The 20,805-nt window shown below is 47.7% G+C and overlaps 1 protein-coding gene across 1 annotated transcript in view; it reads right to left on the bottom strand.

The window, feature by feature from the left end:
* Positions 1-20,805, bottom strand: part of LOC147106541 (uncharacterized) — a 176,536-nt gene that overhangs the window by 10,591 nt on the left and 145,140 nt on the right. The window contains exons 21-26 of the mRNA XM_086008472.1: positions 11,433-11,577; positions 10,876-10,919; positions 10,570-10,770; positions 7,929-7,979; positions 6,522-6,728; positions 15-1,812 (exon numbers count right to left, since the gene is read on the bottom strand). Coding sequence (XP_085864598.1) covers positions 15-1,812; positions 6,522-6,728; positions 7,929-7,979; positions 10,570-10,770; positions 10,876-10,919; positions 11,433-11,577 — 2,446 coding nt within the window. The remainder of the gene's footprint in view (positions 1-14; positions 1,813-6,521; positions 6,729-7,928; positions 7,980-10,569; positions 10,771-10,875; positions 10,920-11,432; positions 11,578-20,805) is intronic.

The following is a 20,805-nucleotide window of genomic DNA, read 5'->3' as shown; positions in this document are numbered from 1 at the left end:
GGTTGTGGTTGAAGGTGGCGTTGTGGTTGAAAGTGGGGTTGTGGTTGAATGTGTGTTTGTGGTTGATGGTGGAGTTGTGGTTGAATGTGGGGTTGTGGTTGAAGGTGTGGTTGTGGTTGATGGTGGAGTTGTGGTTGAATGTGTGGTTGTGGTTGAAGGTGGCGTTGTGGTTGAAAGTGGGGTTGTGGTTGAATGTGTGTTTGTGGTTGATGGTGGAGTTGTGGTTGAATGTGGGGTTGTGGTTGAAGGTGTGGTTGTGGTTGAAGGTGGAGTTGTGGTTGAATGTGGCGTTGTGGTTGAAAGTTGGGTTGTGGTTGAAGGTGTGGTTGTGGTTGAAGATGGCGTTGTGGTTGAATGTGGCGTTGTGGTTGAAAGTGGGGTTGTGGTTGAAGGTGTGGTTGTGGTTGAAGATGGCGTTGTGGTTGAATGTGGCATTGTGGTTGAAAGTGGGGTTGTGGTTGAAGGTGTGGGTGTGGTTGAAGGTGGGGTTGTGGTTGAATGTGTGGTTGTGGTTGAAGGTGTGGTTGTGGTTGAAGGTGTGGTTGTGGTTGAAGGTGTGGTTGTGGTTGAATGTGTGGTTGTGGTTGAAGGTGGCATTGTGGTTGAAAGTGGGGCTGTGGTTGAAGGTGTGGGTGTGGTTGAAGGTGGGGTTGTGGTTGAATGTGTGGTTGTGGTTGAAGGTGTGGTTGTGGTTGAAGGTGTGGTTGTGGTTGAAGGTGTGGTTGTGGTTGAATGTGTGGTTGTGGTTGAAGGTGGCATTGTGGTTGAATGTGGCGTTGTGGTTGAAGGTGTGGTTGTGGTTGAAGGTGTGGTTGTGGTTGAAGGAGTGGTTGTGGTTGAAAGTGGAGTTGTGGTTAAATGTGGAGTTGTGGTTGAAGGTGGAGTTGTGGTTGAAGGTGTGGGTGTGGTTGAAGGTGGGGTTGTGGTTGAAGGTGTGGTTGTGGTTGAAGGTGTGGTTGTGGTTGAAGGTGGCGTTGTGGTTGAAAGTGGCGTTGTGGTTGAATGTGTGGTTGTGGTTGAATGTGTGGTTGTGGTTGAAGGTGGGGTTGTGGTTGAATGTGTGGTTGTGGTTGAATGTGTGTTTGTGGTTGATGGTGGTGTTGTGGTTGAATGTGTGGTTGTGGTTGAAAGTGGGGTTGTGGTTGAATGTGTGGTTGTGGTTGATGGTGGAGTTGTGGTTGAAGGTGTGGTTGTGGTTGAAGGTGGAGTTGTGGTTGAATGTGTGGTTGTGGTTGAAGGTGGCATTGTGGTTGAAAGTGGGGTTGTGGTTGAATGTGTGGTTGTGGTTGAATGTGTGGTTGTGGTTGAAGGTGGGGTTGTGGTTGAATGTGTGGTTGTGGTTGAAAGTGGGGTTGTGGTTGAATGTGTGGTTGTGGTTGATGGTGGAGTTGTGGTTGAATGTGTGGTTGTGGTTGAAGGTGGCATTGTGGTTGAAAGTGGGGTTGTGGTTGAATGTGTGGTTGTGGTTGAATGTGTGGTTGTGGTTGAAGGTGGGGTTGTGGTTGAATGTGTGGTTGTGGTTGAAAGTGGGGTTGTGGTTGAATGTGTGGTTGTGGTTGAAGGTGTGGTTGTGGTTGAAGGTGGCGTTGTGGTTGAATGTGGAGTTGTGGTTGAATGTGTGGTTGTGGTTGAATGTGTGGTTGTGGGTGAAGGTGTGGTTGTGGTTGAAGGCGGAGTTGTGGTTGAAAGTGGGGTTGTGGTTGAAAGTGGAGTTGTTGTTGGTGCGATTTCGGTGGTTGTGGATGTGGTTGAAGTTGGGATTGTCGTTGGCAGTTGAGTTGTTGTCATACTTGGATTGGAGGTTGGAGCTACCTCAGGGAATGTTAGTTCAGTAGTTTCCATTGCTTCACTTGTACAAATAGTAGTTGTTGTGGTTGTGGAAGTGGTTGAAGGTGGAGTTGTGGTTGAATGTGTGGTTGTGGTTGAATGTGAGGTTGTGGTTGAAGGTGGAGATATGGTTGAATGTGGAGTTGTGGTTGAAGGTTTGGTTGTGGTTGAAGGTGTGGTTGTGGTTGAAGGTGTGGTTGTGGTTGAAGGAGTGGTTGTGGTTGAATGTGGCGTTGTGGTTGAAGGTGTGGTTGTGGTTGAAGGTGGAGTTGTGGTTGAATGTGTGGTTGTGGTTGAAGGTGGCATTGTGGTTGAATGTGTGGTTGTGGTTGAAGGTGGCATTGTGGTTGAAAGTGGGGTTGTGGTTGAATGTGTGGTTGTGGTTGAAGGTGGCGTTGTGGTTGAAAGTGGGGTTGTGGTTGAAGCTGTGGTTGTGGTTGAAGGTGGAGTTGTGGTTGAATGTGGGGTTGTGGTTGAAGGTGTGGTTGTGGTTGAAGGTGGCGTTGTGGTTGAAAGTGGGGTTGTGGTTGAAGGTGTGGTTGTGGTTGAAGGTGGAGTTGTGGTTGAATGTGGGGTTGTGGTTGAATGTGTGGTTGTGGTTGAAGGTGGAGTTGTGGTTGAAGGTGTGGTTGTGGTTGAAGGTGGAGTTGTGGTTGAATGTGGCGTTGTGGTTGAAAGTGGGGTTGTGGTTGAAGGTGTGGTTGTGGTTGAAGGTGGAGTTGTGGTTGAATGTGGGGTTGTGGTTGAAGGTGTGGTTGTGGTTGAAGGTGTGGTTGTGGTTGAAGATGGCGTTGTGGTTGAATGTGGCGTTGTGGTTGAAAGTGGGGTTGTGGTTGAAGGTGTGGTTGTTGTTGAAGGTGTGCTTGTGGTTGAAGGTGGAGTTGTGGTTGAATGTGTGGTTGTGGTTGAAGGTGGAGTTGTGGTTGAAGGTGTGGGTGTGGCTGAAGGTGGGGTTGTGGTTGAAGGTGGAGTTGTGGTTGAAGGTGTGGATGTGGTTGAAGGTGGAGTTGTGGTTGAAGGTGGGGTTGTGGTTGAATGTGTGGTTGTGGTTGAAGGTGTGGTTGTGGTTGAAGGTGGAGTTGTGGTTGAAGGTGGAGTTGTGGTTGAATGTGTGATTGTGGTTGAAGGTGGCGTTGTGGTTGAAGGTGGAGTTGTGGTTGAATGTGTGGTTGTGGTTGAAGGTGGCGTTGTGGTTGAAGGTGGAGTTGTGGTTGAATGTGTGGTTGTGGTTGAAGGTGGCGTTGTGGTTGAAGGTGGAGTTGTGGTTGAAGTTGTGGTTGTGGTTGAATGTGGAGTTGAGGTTGATGGTGGCGTTGTGGTTGAAAGTTGAGTTGTTGTTGGTGCAATTTCGGTGGTTGTGGATGTGGTTGAAGTTGGGATTGTCGTTGGCAGTTGAGTTGTTGTCATACTTGGAGTGGAGGTTGGAGTTACCTCAGGGATTGTTAGTTCAGTAGTTTCCATTGCTTCACTTGTACAAATAGTAGTTGTTGTGGTTGTGGAAGTGGTTGAAGGTGGAGTTGTGGTTGAAGGTGTGGTTGTGGTTGAAGGTGGAGTTATGGTTGAATGTGGAGTTGTGGTTGAATGTGTGCTTGTGGTTGAAGGTGGAGTTGTGGTTGAAGGTGTGCTTGTGGTTGAAGGTGGAGTTGTGGTTGAATGTGGAGTTGTGGTTGAAGGTGTGGTTGTGGTTGAAGGTGGAGTTGTGGTTGAATGTGGAGTTGTGGTTGAATGTGTGGTTGTGGTTGAAGGTGGAGTTGTGGTTGATGGTAGACTTGTGGTTGAATGTGTGGTTGTGGTTGAAGGTGGAGTTGTGGTTGAATGTGGAGTTTTGGTTGATGGTTGAGTTGTGGTTGATGGTGGAGTTGTGGTTGAATGTGTGGTTGTGGTTGAAGGTGGAGTTGTGGTTGATGGTGGACTTGTGGTTGAATGTGTGGTTGTGGTTGAATGTGGAGTTTTGGTTGATGGTTGAGTTGTGGTTGATGGTTGAGTTGTGGTTGATGGTGGAGTTGTGGTTGAAGGTGTGGTTATGGTTGAAGGTGGAGTTTTGGTTGAAGGTGTGGTTGTGGTTGAAGGTGGCGTTGTGGTTAAATGTGGAGTTGTGGTTGAAGGTGTGGTTGTGGTTGAAGGCTTGGTTGTGGTTGAAGGTGGAGTTGTGGTTGAATGTGTGGCTGTGGTTGAAGGTGGCGTTGTGGTTGATGGTGGAGTTGTGGTTGAAGGTGTGGTTGTGGTTGAAGGTGGCGTTGTGGTTGAAGGTGGAGTTGTGGTTGAATGTGGCTTTGTGGTTGAAAGTGGGGTTGTGGTTGAAGGTGTGGTTGTGGTTGAAGATGGCGTTGTGGTTGAAGGTGGGGTTGTGGTTGAATGTGGGGTTGTGGTTGAAGGTGTGGTTGTGGTTGAAGGTGGAGTTGTGGTTGAAGGTGTGGTTGTGGTTGAAGGTGTGGTTGTGGTTGAAGGTGGAGTTGTGGTTGAAGGTGCGGTTGTGGTTGAAGGTGGGGTTGTGGTTGAAGGTGTGGTTGTGGTTGAAGGTGGAGTTGTGGTTGAATGTGTGGCTGTGGTTGAAGGTGGCGTTGTGGTTGATGGTGGAGTTGTGGTTGAAGGTGTGGTTGTGGTTGAAGGTGGCGTTGTGGTTGAAGGTGGAGTTGTGGTTGAATGTGGCTTTGTGGTTGAAAGTGGGGTTGTGGTTGAAGGTGTGGTTGTGGTTGAAGATGGCGTTGTGGTTGAAGGTGGGGTTGTGGTTGAATGTGGGGTTGTGGTTGAAGGTGTGGTTGTGGTTGAAGGTGGAGTTGTGGTTGAAGGTGTGGTTGTGGTTGAAGGTGTGGTTGTGGTTGAAGGTGGAGTTGTGGTTGAAGATGCGGTTGTGGTTGAAGGTGGGGTTGTGGTTGAAGGTGTGGTTGTGGTTGAAGGTGGAGTTGTGGTTGAAGGTGCGGTTGTGGTTGAAGGTGGAGTTGTGGTTGAAGGTGGAGTTGTGGTTGAAGGTGGAGTTGTGGTTGAAGGTGGAGTTGCGGTTGAAGGTGTGGTTGTGGTTGAAGGTGGCATTGTGGTTGAAGGTGGAGTTGTGGTTGAAGGTGGAGTTGCTGTTGAAGGTGTGGTTGTGGTTGAAGGTGGAGTTGTGGTTGAAGGTGTGGTTGTGGTTGAAGGTGTGCTTGTGGTTGAAGGTGTGGTTGTGGTTGAAGGTGGAGTTGTGGTTGAAGGTGGAGTTGTGGTTGAAGGTGTGGTTGTGGTTGAAGGTGGAGTTGTGGTTGAAGGTGTGGTTGTGGTTGAAGGTGTGGTTGTGGTTGAAGGTAGAGTTGTGGTTGAAGGTGGAGTTGTGGTTGAAGGTGGAGTTGCGGTTGAAGGTGTGGTTGTGGTTGAAGGTGGCGTTGTGGTTGATGGTGGAGTTATGGTTGATGGTGGAGTTGTGGTTGAATGTGTGGTTGTGGTTGAAGGTGGGGTTGTGGTTGAAGGTGGGGTTGTGGTTGAAGGTGGAGTTGTGGTTGAAGGTGTGGTTGTGGTTGAAGGTGGCGTTGTGGTTGATGGTGGAGTTATGGTTGATGGTGGAGTTGTGGTTGAATGTGGAGTTGAGGTTGATGGTGGAGTTGTGGTTGAATGTGTGGTTGTGGTTGAAGGTGTGGTTGTGGTTGATGGTGGCATTGTGGTTGAAAGTGGAGTTGTTGTTGGTGCAATTTCGGTGGTTGTGGATGTGGTTGAAGTTGGGATTGTAGTTGGCAGTTGAGTTGTTGTCATACTTGGAGTGGAGGTTGGAGTTACCTCAGGGATTGTTAGTTCAGTAGTTTCCATTGTTTCACTTGTACAAATAGTAGTTGTTGTGGTTGTGGAAGTGGTTGAAGGTGGAGTTGTGGTTGAATGTGTGGTTGTGGTTGATGGTGGAGTTGTGGTTGAATGTGTGTTTGTGGTTGAATGTGGAGTTGTGGTTGAATGTGGAGTTGTGGTTGAAGGTGTGGTTGTGGTTGAAGGTGTGGTTGTGGTTGAAGGTGGAGTTGTGGTTGAATGTGGAGTTGTGGTTGAATGTGTGGTTGAGGTTGAAGGTGGAGTTGTGGTTGATGGTGGAGTTGTGGTTGAAGGTGGAGTTGTGGTTGAAGGTGGAGTTGTGGTTGATGGTTGAGTTGTGGTTGATGGTGGAGTTGTGGTTGAAGGTGGAGTTGTGGTTGAAGGTTTGGTTGTGGTTGAAGGTGTGGTTGTGGTTGAAGGTGGAGTTGTGGTTGAATGTGGAGTTTTGGTTGATGGTTGAGTTGTGGTTGATGGTGGAGTTGTGGTTGAAGGTGGAGTTGTGGTTGAAGGTGGAGTTGTGGTTGATGGTTGAGTTGTGGTTGATGGTGGAGTTGTGGTTGAAGGTGGAGTTGTGGTTGAAGGTTTGGTTGTGGTTGAAGGTGTGGTTGTGGTTGAAGGTGGCGTTGTGTTTGAAGGTGGAGTTTTGGTTGATGGTTGAGTTGTGGTTGAAGGTGTGGTTGTGGTTGAAGGTGGCATTGTGGTTGAAGGTGGGATTGTGGTTGAATGTGTGGTTGTGGTTGAAGGTGGTGTTGTGGATGAAGTTGGAGATGTGGTTGAATGTGTGGTTGTTGTTTTGGTTGGAGGTGTGATGGTAGTAGTTGCAGGTGGTTGACATATGATATCACAACACAACACCTGTATTTCATAGTCGTAGCATTTTTTAAGGTAATGTTGTTCCTTGTTTTTGCATATGAGCCCAAAAGAGACGTTACACTGCACTGTTTGTTCAAGGTCTTCGATGTCTACATCTGGTGCATGTATGGCTCTACACTCAATCTTGCTTGGAACATCACAGATTGCATATCCATGCTCCTTAATGTTATCATATGTTTCAAAATCACCTTCCTCATGACCAGAGTTCGGTTTGCTTACACTTATCCAGTTGGTCCATTCGCATTGTTCCACTATCACACAAGTAGCTGTGGGTAATTAAAAGATTTAAATTAACAGATATAATGGTTTTACACTGGAATTGAAATCTAACATTTATGTTCAGTTCTGTAAGTATTTAATGAAAAAGTTCAGTACAGATGCAAGACTTTATATAATCGCTGCCACTAAGTTGGGACTGTAGAATTTAGGGAAAATAAACCGTCCATAAGCCAATACTCTCTTTAACCAAGCCCTGCTATTAAAGGGGAACCCTGTGCCCAAAAAGTATTCATCCTGGCCTGGAAATTCAGTCGCGTTTGCGCCCACTTAGGGGCGAAAGAGTGGGTTGCGCCGGAAGTTTTTTAGTGCCCGAAATTAAGTTGGTCCCTAACAGCGGCGTTAGCCGGTAGCGCTGCGCCGGCACCGATGACGTCATCGGTGTGCGCAGCGCCCCGGTTCCAACGCGATTCCGTGCCGAAGGCCAAATTCAGTTGCGGCCGCCTCGTCCGCAGCGGCCGCAAACAACGTTTGAAAAACGGGGCCTTGCAGCTCCGAGAGGCCGGCGCATAAAGGTGGAGGGGCGGCCGGCCACTTTGCTGGCGGCCGCATGGCCGCACCTCCTTCCCCGGACTCCTGCACCACCCCCCCGCGGCATTGCTGTCTGACTCCCGCGAGCCCGGCACTTCTCCGTGGTGCCGGGCTCATTTGCCAGGGGAATCCAGCGGCGATCTCACGGCTGCAGGCAGCTCCTCCTTAAGAGAAGGAGGAGGCCTGCAGTACCCCAGCCTGCCGCACCGCATCGGGTGGTGCAGCGGCAGCTGGACGCCTGAAATAGACTTTCATCGCCCCAAGCGAGGCGGCCAAACCCTGCAATAGCGCCCGCCTCCGTCTTGGCCCGTCGCAACTGAATTTCAGGCGGGCACTACGGGAATCCGGGCGAGCGCTAAATTTCGGGCGCTAAAGACCTGGCGGGGCCTTACTGAATTTCTAGGCCAAAGTCTCTTGTTAATTACTTTTAAATGCACTATAAATTGACAAAGTGTGTTGAAATGTGGGATTATAATATTTGCACTTGATGATATCAATGTATTAAAAATACTACCTGGTGCTTTTGGCTGTTTCCTCATGAAACAGGGGTAAAAATGACACTGTTCAAGATAGTTTGGCATTAACAAGTGTGCAGTGATAGATCCATTTTAAGTCATTTAAAATATTTCACATTGTTATTGATTTTTAAGGTTACTTACTGGTCAGTGTTTTGCTGGTTGTAGGAACAGTTGAAGTTGATGTCATAATCACTGAAGAAAAAAAAAGACACATCTCAAAATGCATAGATAAGATCAGTTTTTTTTACAAAAGGAGTATCATAAACTAATTTGAAAAAGGGGGTTTGTAAAATATTAATGTAGATTCTGATCATATACAATGGCATGAATTGTTTCAATAAAAATGTATATTGATAGCCTGCTGGGACTGTGCCCCAACTACTGGTGTGTATGGATCTTGCCCCATCCTTAATTCCCCACTTGGTAATGTCCTGATAACAACCAGGGTGCCAATATACATGCTGGCGGCAGAGGGCAATTAGAAGGTGATACAAATCCGCCTAGTCTCATACACTTCAGTTATCTGGTCCAAGAGCAACATTGACAGATACTTGAGAACATGCCATCTACCTGCCATCTTGATAGAGTATATCCACCTCCGTAATACCACCCATTTCCACTCCTGCCTCAGCTCATCTGCTGCTGAAACCCTCATCTGTTCGTTTATTATCTCCAAACTCAAGTATTCAAATGCTGTCCTGGCCGACATCTCATTTTCTACCCTCCGTAAACTTGAGCTCATCCAAGACTCTACTGCCTGTATTCTAACTTGCACCAAGCCCCATTCACCCATCACCCCTGACCTGGCCTACATTGGCTCCCAGACCGGCAATGCCTCAATTAAAACATTTTCATCCTTGTGTTCATTTCCCTCCATGGCTTCACTCCTCCCTATCTCTGTAACCTTCTGCAGCCCTACAACCCTCCAAGATCTCTGCGCTCCTCCAATTATAACCTCTTGCGCATCTCTGATTTTCATCACTCCACCAATGGCCGCCGTGCCTTCAGCTGCCTAGGCCCTAAGCTCTGGAATTTCTTCCCTAAATCTCTCTGCCTCTCTACCTCTATCTCCTTCTTTAAATCGCTCCTTAAAACCTATTTCTTTGATCAAACTTTTGGTCATCTATCCTAATATCTCTTTATGTGGCTCGGTGTCAAACTTTGTCTGATAATACTCCTGTGACGTGCCTTGGAATATTTTTACTACATTAAAGGCGCTATATAAATGCAATTAGTTGATGTTGTTGAGTCAGAAGCTCAGCTCAGGGTCAATTAAAAAACCAAAGTTGGGAACCATCTGGTTTAGATTGAGACAGTGGCCAGGGAGGAGGATGGTATCGGTAGCTAGGGAATGGAGTATATGGTGGGGGCTGAAGACAATGGCTTCAGTCGTCCCAATGTTGAATTGGAGAAAAGCACGGCTCATTCAGGACTGTATATCGGAAAAACAGTCCAACAACACATATGCAGTGGAGGGGACGAGAAAGGTGATAGTGAGATAGAGCGGCATGTCATCAGTGTGCATGTAGAGCCTGCGTCATGTCTTCGGATGATGTCACAGAGGGGCTGCATGCAGATTAAAAATAGGAGAGGGCCAAGGATAGATCCTTGGGGGACTCCAGAGGTAACAGTATAGGTGTGGTCAGGGAAGGCATTGCAGGAGATTTTCTGGCTATAACTAGATAAATGAGTGGAACCAGGTGAGGGCAGTCCCACTGAGCTGGTCAATGGAGGAGAGGTGTTAGAGGAGGATGGTGTGCTTAACTGTGTGAAATGCTGCAGAGAGATTGAGAAGAATGAGGAAGTTTAGTGCACCATGGTCACAGTCACAGAGGATGTCATTTCTGACTTCGATTAGGGCTGTTTCAATGTTGTGGCGGGGGCAGAAACCTGATTGGAGAGATTCAAACATGGAGTTGTGGGAAAGGTGGGCATGGATTTGGGAGGTGACAACACGTTCAAGGACTTTGGATAGGAAAGGAAGGATGACAATGGAGCAGTAATTTGCAAGGACAGATGGATCAAGGATGGATTTTTTGAGGATGGTGTGATAACGGCAGATGTGAAAGGGAGGGGGACAGCACCTGAGGGAGGGAACCGTTTACAATAATATGGGGGCCAGGAAGGGAAGTTGGTCTTCAGCAGTTTAATGGAAATAGGGTCAAGAGAGCAGGAGGTGGGTCTCATGGACAAGTTGAGCTCGGGAAGGGCATGAGGTGAGATAGGAGAGAAACTAGAAAAAGATGCAAATTCAGGGTTAGGGCATGGGGGAATCTTGGGGGAAGTTTGGCTTGGTGAACAAGAGGAGGGAGGGATTTGGCAGAGGCAGCTGCATGGATGGTCCCAATCTTAGTTACAAAGAAGTCCCTGAGCTCCTCACACTTGTTATTGGAGGTGAGGGTAGAGGAGGCAAGATAGCGTGGTTTAAGGAGACAGTTGATAGTGGAAAAAGAAGCCAGTGGTTATCTTAGCATTCCAGGATTATCCGGGAGTAGTGAGCAGTTTTGGCAGAGAAGAGGCCTGAGTGCTTGGTGTGATCTAGCCAGATCTGGTGATGAATGGCTAAATCATTTGTGCACTTTATATGTTCAAACTTGCCAATTGATCGATCAATCAAACAAATCCAGGGTTTTGATCTGTAACATGGCCTGTTAGTGAATCAACCATTTATTTCAAGATGGCAGAGCATTCTAACCTTAAAGAGACATGCATCTACATTCTATTTCTATCTTCGTTGAGCAGTTCAATCAATAAAGAAAAAAAATTGATAGAAAAGTATTACCTGTACGAGCTGTGATTGAAGATGAAGAAACAGTCAGTGGTGTTGTGGTGGGGGTAGTACTTGTTTCACAAGGCACTATTATTCTAATAATTGTTCCATTGTCAGCACAATATGCTACTATACAGTCTCCCAAGCCATCTGTGATATTGTATATAACTTCATTTGGATGGTACACTGTGCCATTGTATATACAGACACAAGCTGTAAAGAAAAATCACAGGATGATGTGAGAATTGAGATACATAATTTTGTCCTAAAATATGTAAGTAATTTACTTTGTAGTAAACAAATTAAACTAATACTTGCCACTGCTGTCATTCATGCATTTAATGCCCTCAGTTGTGCACAAGCTGAAAAAAATGAATCTTCTGTTTTATAAGAGCTTAACATTGTGATGGTGAAGAGAAGAACGTGCATTTGTGACTTATATGGCATATTACCACATCCTTTGGAAGTCCCAAAGCATTTTGCAACTAATAAATTATTTTGAAGTGCAGTCGCTGTTGTTATGCACACAAATCCTGCAGCCAGTTTGCACACAACACGATTTCACAAACAGCAAATGAGATTAATACCCAGTTATTCCTTTTTCAGTGGTGCTAGCCACCAAATGTTGGCTATGACATCAGGAGAACTCATAGATCAAATGATGCCGTGGGATATTTGACATTGAACTTCAGTACTACACTGAAGTGTTAGCCTAGATCATGGGTTGGAATGGGACTTGCACTCAAACTTCTGACTCAGAGATGAAAATGCTACTGACTGAGCCAAGATGAAACTTTATAATGAAATATCTGTGTCACATTGTACAATCTATTTCCTTATCTTATTGAAAACACAAATAAGAGAACAATATGTACCATTTCTCACAGTTGTTGGTGGTTTCAACAGTTGCATTAACTTCATAATGGTTCCCATTTTTATCATAGCAACCACACTCAGCAACACACTGCTTGGTATGTTCATCGAAGATGGGTGTATTCTCTGGGCATTTGGGGTAACACCCTAAGAGAGAAAATCAACACAAAAACAAGAAAAAAGTGTCTTTTTAGGCCATTGAACAAAAAAATGAAATTGGCACTGTTAAACTACAGTGAACTAAACTGTTTCAGACTAACTAAATGCAAGTTGTTATTTAAACTTGTTTATATTGGATTTGGGGCAAATCCAGTTGCACCCCAGTGCACCTGAAGTGATTTGTGTTATTCATGGCAGTTTCATTGGCCCAGAAATTCGGGTTGGGGGCTTCCCGCGGGTGCAAGCCCCCGACCTGCACTTACCTTGCGCGCCGGCCGTTGTGCTGTGGACCCACGTGGGATTCCGATCCTGGGCCTCCTCCAACTGCCGGCGTGCAGTGCTTGCGTATCCCAGGGGCGCAGTTAGTTCGATGCGTCCCCGGGGATCACGTGGGCCATGGAGAGCCAATCAGAGCAGGGAATGCTTCATTCATAAGTTTGACAGGAAGACCTGTCAAACCTATAAATACTATAAGCCCCAAAACATCACTAAATCTTCAAATAAATTTTTAAAAAACATCACATTTTTAAAATAAACTATAAATTACATGAAATAACTATTTTAAACTATAATTTAAATTTTTGAAAAAATTAATTACATTTTCTAACGGGGCTAAAAATAAACTTACCTTTCTTTAAAGTATTTAAAAATAATAAACCTGTGGAAAAAATGTTTTAATTTTAATTAATTCACCACTTACCTTGTGAAAAGCAGGCCTTGCGCCTCCTTTTTAAAAGTGTAACTCCTGGAGACTTACCCACCCGGGAAAACCTGCAAAAAAAACGTAAGTTCGATGCGCATGCGCTGCCTCTCCTGTGCACGCGTTCCACCTCTGAACCCCTTCTTTCAGGGGAACGGAAGTGCCGGTTTCCCGCGCATGCGCAGTGCATGCAGGAAACTGGCACTTCCATTGGGCTTACGGGTGAGTACCCCGTGAGTACTCACACACGGGGACCCGAATTTCTGGGCCATTGTCTGTGAAATGCAAGATTGCATGCATTACCTGCTAGCAACATACAGGGGCAGTCGCTGGATTTGTGCAAAGTCATTGAGATTGATTTTAATGCAACCCGCTGATGGGACATTAAAAACAAGCAGGTTACTAACCTGCTCAGAACTCGAGCTTTTCCCATTGGCTGGAATCTTTATCTTGGAGTCAGGTTGTGTGCATGTGGGCCACATAGCGGGTTAGAAACCCGAAGATGTGAACAGCGTGTTCTGCAGTGCGAGTTTTGCTTAATGGCCCCAATTAAAACAGTCATATATGTTTCCCGGCCCAATTAAATGGAGCGGGTCTGATGACATAATCGCTGACTTGTTTCCACCGTGGATATTTAAATCAACCTTGCACACATCTCATTCAAAGGTGATGCAGGAGTGTGTTAGTTGGGTTCCAGAGTTCTGAATAACATGATAAAACTGATAAAACTGTGGGTCATGGAGACCAGGCAGAGGGCCACTCCAAGATTCAATGATGCATCCCTCGAAGTTCTGGTGCAGGCAGTAAGAGCACACAAGGGGTCATCATCCCCGGTGATCGATGCAAATGACCACCCAAAGACACAAAAAGGGCCTGGCTGGAGATCGCAGAGGAGGTCAGTAGCAGGGATGTGATCAGGAGGATGTGGATCTAGTGCTGGAAAAGTTTCAATGATCTTATGAGGTCAGGAAAGGTGAGTGCAATGCCACACTCACCCTCAACCTGATGTGTCTATCACCACAACCTCATCACTCTGCCTTCCCAAGCCTACTCCTGCACATCACTCCTCACACCAACATACCTTGCAGGCCCACTCTCTCATAGTCACGTCACTCTCTCATAGTCACCCTTTACAGATGTAGCCCATCCATTCCTTGCACTCATTCCATCACTCTCACTCAAAGTTCTCTTTTTTCCCTCGTTACAGAAGAGAGCCCACAACAATAGGGAGTGGCAGAGAACCAGAGTTGGCCCTCCAGTCTTCAGTCAATTGCCTCCAGCAGAGGAGGAGGCCCTGCAGATCACTGGAGTTGGAGAGATGCTGGCGGTGGGAGACAGAGAGAGGGGTACATCTCAGCAACCCGGTGACAGAATTACATCTCATACAGCCACATGGCATACAACAGTCACTCATATGGGGATTGATGTCAGCAGCCAGTGAAATGTCATCATGAGCACAATGGTATCGTTACCCATTCTTATTGGCCCAGAAATTCGGGTCGGGGGCTTCCCGCGGGTGCAAGCCCCCGACCTGCACTTACCTTGCGCGACGGCAGTTGAGCTGTAGGGCCCCGTGGAATTCCGCTCTGGGGCCTGGCCCAGCTGCTGGCGCGCTGTGCTTGCGTGTCCCAGGGGCGTAGTTAGTGCGATGCGTCCCTTGGGATCACGTGAGCCATGGGCAGCCAATCAGAGGAGGGAAAAGCCCATTCATAAGATTGACAGGAAGACTTGTCTAAACTTATGAATACTACGGGCCTCAAAATAGCATTAAACCTTCAAATAATTTTTTTTTAAATCACACTTTTTCAATAAACTACAAATTACATTAAATAACTATTTTAAACAATAATTCAAATTTTTGAAAAAATTTTTTTTTTTTTTTTAAACGGGGCTAAAAATAAACTTAACTTGCTTTAAAGTATTTAAAAATAATAAACCTGTGGAAAAAATGTTTTAATTTTAATTAATTGACCACTTACCTTGTAAAAAGCAGGCCTTACGCCTGCTTTTTCAATGTGTAAATCCTACAGGCTTACCCTCCTGGGAAAACCTGTAAAAAAAAACTCATTTCAAAGCGCACGCACAGCCTCTCCTGCGCACGCGTTCAACCTCTGAACCCCTTCGTTCAGAGGATCAGAAGTGCCGGTTTCCCGTGCACGCGCAGTGCATGCAGGAATCCCGCACTTCCATTCGGCCTATGGGTGAGTACCCCGTGCGTACTCACCCGTGGAGAGCCGAATTTCTGGGCCAATATAACATTTCAAATTAATCTCTTTACTCTCCCTCAGGTCCATCAAGTGTCCCCCATCCCCCCGCCCCGCTGTCCAGCCGGAGGAGGAAGACGACTCCGCAGAGGAAGCTCCAGCCTCTGAGGGTGCACCGTCAGCAGAACCAAGCGCACCCAGCACCAGCACAGATACGCACACCTCGGTGGGTGCTGTGCAAGAGTGTAGTGTTGTCACCTGGTGTCTCACAACTCACAAGTGAGCAAGAGAAAATGGTGTTGACAGGGACAGCTGTGGAGACTCCTCGCCGGAGGGCGCAGAATGCTTCAAGTCCTGCTGAGCTGCATGCAGGCGCTGAGCCTCGGGGGTCACTGAGAAAGAAGGTGACCTTGGAGGGGTAGCAACAATTGCATGAGGCTCTGGCAGCTTTTGCAGCTGTGATGTCTGCATATGTGCAGAGAATGGAGGAGTCCATCTCCAACATGAGCACCATCGTGTCGCAGGTGATGGCGACGATGTGCTGTTTCATGGAAAGGATGGCCACCTGCATGGAGCAGCAAATGCGCCACTCACATGAGCACATGCTTGCTGTGGGCAACAGATGGCAGAGGCTCATAGACCTCCTCTCTAGGAGGGATATAAACATAGACTTGGGCGTTCATCACCCCACTGATGTGCAGCAAGGGTGCTCTCCAGCTCCTTGCTAGCACGGAAGTGCGGGTGGCCCATGAGAGGGATGATGGTGAGAGGGGACATGAAAGCGCTCCCACTTCTGCCCCATTTCCTCCCTCTCAGTCAGAGCCCCACGTGCTTCCTTGGATCCCGATGGTCGAGTCTGCCCCTGCACAGTCGCAGGAGGAGCAGTCTTTGGCAGGGCCCTCACAGGCTCCAAAACCCAGAGGACATCCGCCAAAAGTGTCACAGCACTCGCAGCAGCGAAGTGAGCAGCCTGCCTCTACCTCTGCTGAAGCCACAGGGGTTGCTCCTCGTAGAAGCACTCAGAAAAGAAAAAAGACACAATCCTAGATGCACAAGTGCATGCACATGTGTGTATGAACAAATGTTCGTGATAAGATTAAGTTATATTTATGACACAGATACATTTATTTCTTTGCACCACTTTCCTGCCTTGTCCATTTTTGCCGGCTACCTGGGAAGTGGCCTTGTCATTTGGAGTGAATGGGGAGACATTACTTAACCTTGAGCAATGGGGGTTTGGGTGAGAGGAATGGCTTGGTCATTGTAGAGCTGCTTTATGGTGTTGTTGGCGGGGGGGGGGCAGGTAACATTCGCGCCACAGAAGTGCCAGGCAATGACTATCTCCAACAAGCGAGAGTCTAACCACCGCCCATTGACATTAAACAGCGTTACCATCGCTGAATCCCCCACTATCAACATCCTGGGGGTCACCATTGACCAGAGACTTAACTGGACCAGCCACATAAATACTGTGGCACCAAAAGTAGGTCAGAGGCTAGGTATTCTGCGGCGAGTGTCTCATCTCCTGACTCCCCAAAGCCTTTCCACCATCTACAAGGCATAAGTAAGGAGTGTGATGGAATACTCTCCACTTGCCTGGATGAGTGCAGCTCCAACAACACTCAAGAAGCTCGACACCATCCAGGACAAAGCAGCTCGCTTGATTGGCACCCCATCCAGCACCTTAAACATTCACACTCTCCACCACCGGCGTACCGTGGCTGCAGTGTGTACCATCTACAAGATGCACTGCAGCAACTCACCAAGGTTTCTTCGGCAGCACATCCCAAACCCGCGACCTCTACCACCTAGAAGGACAAGGGCAGCAGGCGCATGGGAACACCATCACCTGCAAGTTCCCCTCCAAGTCTCACACCATCCTGACTTAGAAGTATATCGCCGATCCTTCATCGTCGCTGAGTCAAAATCCTGGAACTCCCTCCCTAACAGCACTGTGGGAGTACCTTCACCACACGGACTGCAGCGGTTCAAGAAGGCGGCTCACCACCACCTTCTCAAGGGCAACTAGGGATAGGCAATAAATGCTGGCCTTGTCAGCGACGCCCACATCCCATAAACGAATAAAAAAAAATCAGGATTCATACATAACATTCATAGCTTCACCTCACCCTCACACACTTAGCACTTCTGCAAGCCTCACACCCACATTACACAGCTTGCACACACTGCCAGCTATTCAACCATGACAGGCTCATCAGCCAAACAGATTGCACGACACTCACTGAAACACTTCCCTCTCTGTTGCAGATAAAGTTGGAGCACAACTTTAAGAAGTTTGCAGATGATACAAAAATTGGTCGTGTGGTTGATAATGAAGAAGAAAGCTGCAGACTGCAGGAAGATATCAATGGTCTGGACAGGTGGGCAGAACAGTGGCAAATGGAATTCAATCTGGAGAAGTGTGAGGTAATGCATTTGGTGAGGGCTAACAAGGCAAGGGAATACACAATAAATGGTCAGACACTGAGAAGTGCAGAAGATCAGAGGGACCTTGGAGTGCATGTTCACAGATCCCTGAAAGTAGCAGGACAGGTAGATAAGGTGGTTAAGAAGTCATATGGGATACTTGCCTTTATTAGCCGAGGCATAGAATATAAGAGCAGGGAGGTTATGCTTCAACTGTATAAAACACTAGTTAGGCCGCAGCTAGAGTACTGCGTGCAGTTCTGGTCACCACATTACAGGAAGAATGTGATTGCATTATAGGGGGTACAGAGGAGCTTTACGAGGATGTTGCCTGGGCTGGGGATCTTTAGCTATGAGGAAAGATTGGATAGGCTGGGGTGTTTTCTTTGGAACAGAGGAGGCTGAGGGGAGACCTAATTGAGGTATATAAAATTATGAGGGGCCTAGATAGAGTGGATAGGAAGGACCTGTTTCCCTTAGCAGAAGGGTCAATAACCAGGGGGTATAGATTTAAAGTAATTGACAGGTGGTTTAGAGTGGATTTGAGGAGAATTTTTTTCACCCAGAGGGTGGTGGGGGTCTGGAACTCACTGCCTGACAGGATGGTAGAGGCAGAGACACTCATCATGTTTAAAAAGTACTTGGATATGCACTTGAAGTGCCGTAATCTACAAGGCTGCGGACCAAGTGCTGGAAAGTGGGATTAGGGGGGATAGCTCTTTGTCGGCTGGCACGGACAAGATGGGCCGAATGGCCTCCTTCTGTGCTGTAAATTTCTATGATTCTATGAACTGAAGGTAGAAGGACCTAACCAGCGGGGAACAAACACAGCTGCATGTCCTTACTCCCATGGAGGAGATGGTGCTCGCCATCATTGGCGTGGCCATTGCTGAGCCCGTGGCTAGCAGCGGGGCTGAAACCATAGAAGATGACAGTATCCTCATACCTAATCTTCCTTCTCACATTTCACTGCCCCTTCATCCCACAATTTCTTCTGATTTACAAGCTGCAGATGGTGTAAACATGCACTTCTTGCTTTCACTGCCTGCCCTCATCACAACCATACCCTTGTGCCTTTCTCTTTTCAGATACCCAAGAAGTGCCAGGCGGTGGTGGAAGAGTAACAAGACACTGATGATGAACAGTCACTCGATTTCACACTCATAGCCACCAGCTCAGATACCGACACTGCGCGTAATTTAGAGGCTAGCATAAAGGCAGGATATGCATGTGGTGAGACACAGGGCATGAGTGCCCTACAGCCAGGGAAGGGAAATGCAGGTGCCAATTCTCCGGAGGGCGAGATCGCACACGAGTTCTGCTGCAGAGGACTCAGATGAGCTCTTCGATGGGGCAGGCTGCAGAGAAGGCTGATGGGCATGCACAATGAAATGCTTGGAGCATTGGGAAGACTGTCAGAAAGCCTGCATGTAATGTCAAGGAGCATGGAGGAGACCGGCACCAACTTGGCACAGGACTTTGGGCAGAGCTTGGAGCCCATCCTTCCAGCTTGGAATTGATGGCACACTTGTGGACCCAACCATGATGCAGCGTCTGATGGCCGATGTCGCAGCTTCCATTGCAGCACAAACTGCAGCCACCCAACATCTGGGTGCTGCACTGGGAGCTCAGACTGCTGTCATGCAAGGTCAGCTTGCTGCCATGCAAGCTGGTATCATGGCTGCAGACACCAGTAATCAAAAGGGCTTGCAGGGTGTCACAGTAGTCCAGCACTCTCTCCTCCAACAGATTACTAGGATTGCTGAGGCGCCACCCCGGGGAAGTGTCAGTGGCTCCAAGGAGCACGAGCCTACTGTCCTCTCTCAGGATGACAGCATTCATGCTCCCACTCTTGCCATTCCGCCAGTGCCCTTGCTGTTGCCTTTCAGCCAACCAGCCCAGACTGCTGCCGCCCACAGCCGGGCCTGCTACGCCGAGAGCTGCTCAAAGTCCTCCTCCAAAGCCACCTGCAGTCTCTTCCACTGAAATTCAGCAGCCTTCCACCAGCCATGATGCAGCCACTGGGGGAGCACTTCAGAGCACTAGGACAGGCAAAGGCACACGGAAGACAGGCACTAAGGGAATACACAAGGGTGATTAGTTTACGCTTGTATGCAATATAGCATGGTTTTATTTATAAATGTGGCTTGGAATGTAAATTTTGTGTTGGCTTTTATTTTTGCATTGTGGCCAAGCGGATGCTGTGATGGTAAGTGACAGAGGGAAGATAAGGTGTGGGACTGTTGATGAATGGGGAACTGGGGTTGCGTTTACTGATATCACACTTGGATGAGTTCTTCACGGACAGTCCGGCCAGAAAGGGGCTAGGTTGCCTCCTTCCTGCATCTTCCTCCTCCTTCTCCTCCTCCTGCTCTTCAGCTGCTTGCCATATAGCTGGTGGCGAGGGCTGTGCCCTCATGATGGTGAGGTTGTGCAGCATGCAACAGACCACCATAAATCTTGACACCCACTCGGCCGAGTAATGCAGGGCTTCTCCAGATCAGAAGCAATGTTTCAGCACGCCAATTGTCTGTTCTATCACATTTTGTGTGGCAGCATGGCTTTCATTGTATACATGCTACCCACATGTGTGTGGGTTGTGCACTAGAGGCATGAGCTGTGTCGTCACAGATAGCCCTTGTCACCCAGTAGCCACCCCTTGATTTGCCGTGGTGGCTCAAATGAGATGGCACAGTGGACTACCGCAGAATGAAGGCATCATGACTGCTGCCAGGATAATGAGCATTGATCTGCATGATTTGCTGCCTATGGTTGCGCACCAGCTGGACGTTGAGGGAGTGGAATCCCTTTTGTTTCTAGTACATGTCAGAGTTGGCATGTGGTGCCCACAAAGCGATGTGCGTGCAGTCGATGGCACCCTGCACCATGAGGAAGCCTGCAATCCTAGCAAAGCCACGTGCTCACTCCACCTGCTGGTCTCTGGCAAGAGAGAATGAAATGTAGTCAGCTTCCTTTGAATAGAGAGCCTCAGTGACCTCCCTTACACAACAGTGGATGGCAAACTGCAGGGTGTTGCAAGTATCTCCAGTTCCAGCCTGGAAGGATCTAGACGCATAAAAGTTCATTGCCATGGTCACTGTCACTGCCACTGGCAATGTGTCCTCGCCCTGCTCTGATGTTGGAGCCGTGGCTGCAACAGGTGGCAGATTTTAGTGAAGACATACTTATTGAAGCGCAGACATCTCCCACATTGTTTCTCGTTGAGGTTCAGGTCGGAGAATTGCTCCCTGAACACCCTGGGCTGAGAGCCCTTCTCCCCATCCTCCTCCTCCCTCTTCTAGCAGCGTATGCTGCTCTGCGTGCCCTCTGTTCATTCTCCAAGTCATGCTGTATTTAAAGGGGAATTCATACTAGTGCATCCATGCCTGTCAGCAAGTGGTTTGTGCAGAAGCCTTGAAGTCAGGAAAAAGTCCTTCAGCACTTGCCACACCACTCCCTTCCTGCCACTGAGCCAATGTTGGATCCAACTTGCCACTTTCCCTTGGATCCCATGGGCTTTTACTTTTCTGATCAGTCTGCAATGTGGGAACTTGTCAAAAGCCTTGCTAAAATCCATGTAGACTACATCAAATGCGTTACTCTCATCGACCTTCTGTGTTACCTCCTCAATAATTTCAATCAAGTTAGTTAGACACAACCTTCCCTTAACAAATCCATGTTGACGGTCCTTGATTAATCGGTGCTTGTCAAAATGACGATTAATACAGTCTCAGAATTGTTTCCAATAATTTGCCAAACAACCGAGGTTAGGCTATCTGGCCTGTAATTACTCCCTTTTTAAACAATGGTACAACGTTAGCAGTTCTCCAATCCAAATGGCCTCCTTCTGTGCTGTAAATTTCTATGATTCTATGAATATATCCC

Source organism: Somniosus microcephalus, chromosome 15 (assembly GCF_052327205.1).
Source record: "Somniosus microcephalus isolate GS21.2 chromosome 15, FLI_Smic_1.0, whole genome shotgun sequence".
NCBI lineage: Eukaryota > Metazoa > Chordata > Chondrichthyes > Squaliformes > Somniosidae > Somniosus > Somniosus microcephalus.
The sequence above is the reverse complement of the archived record's forward strand: the minus strand, read 5'-3'. Positions and strand labels throughout refer to the sequence as shown.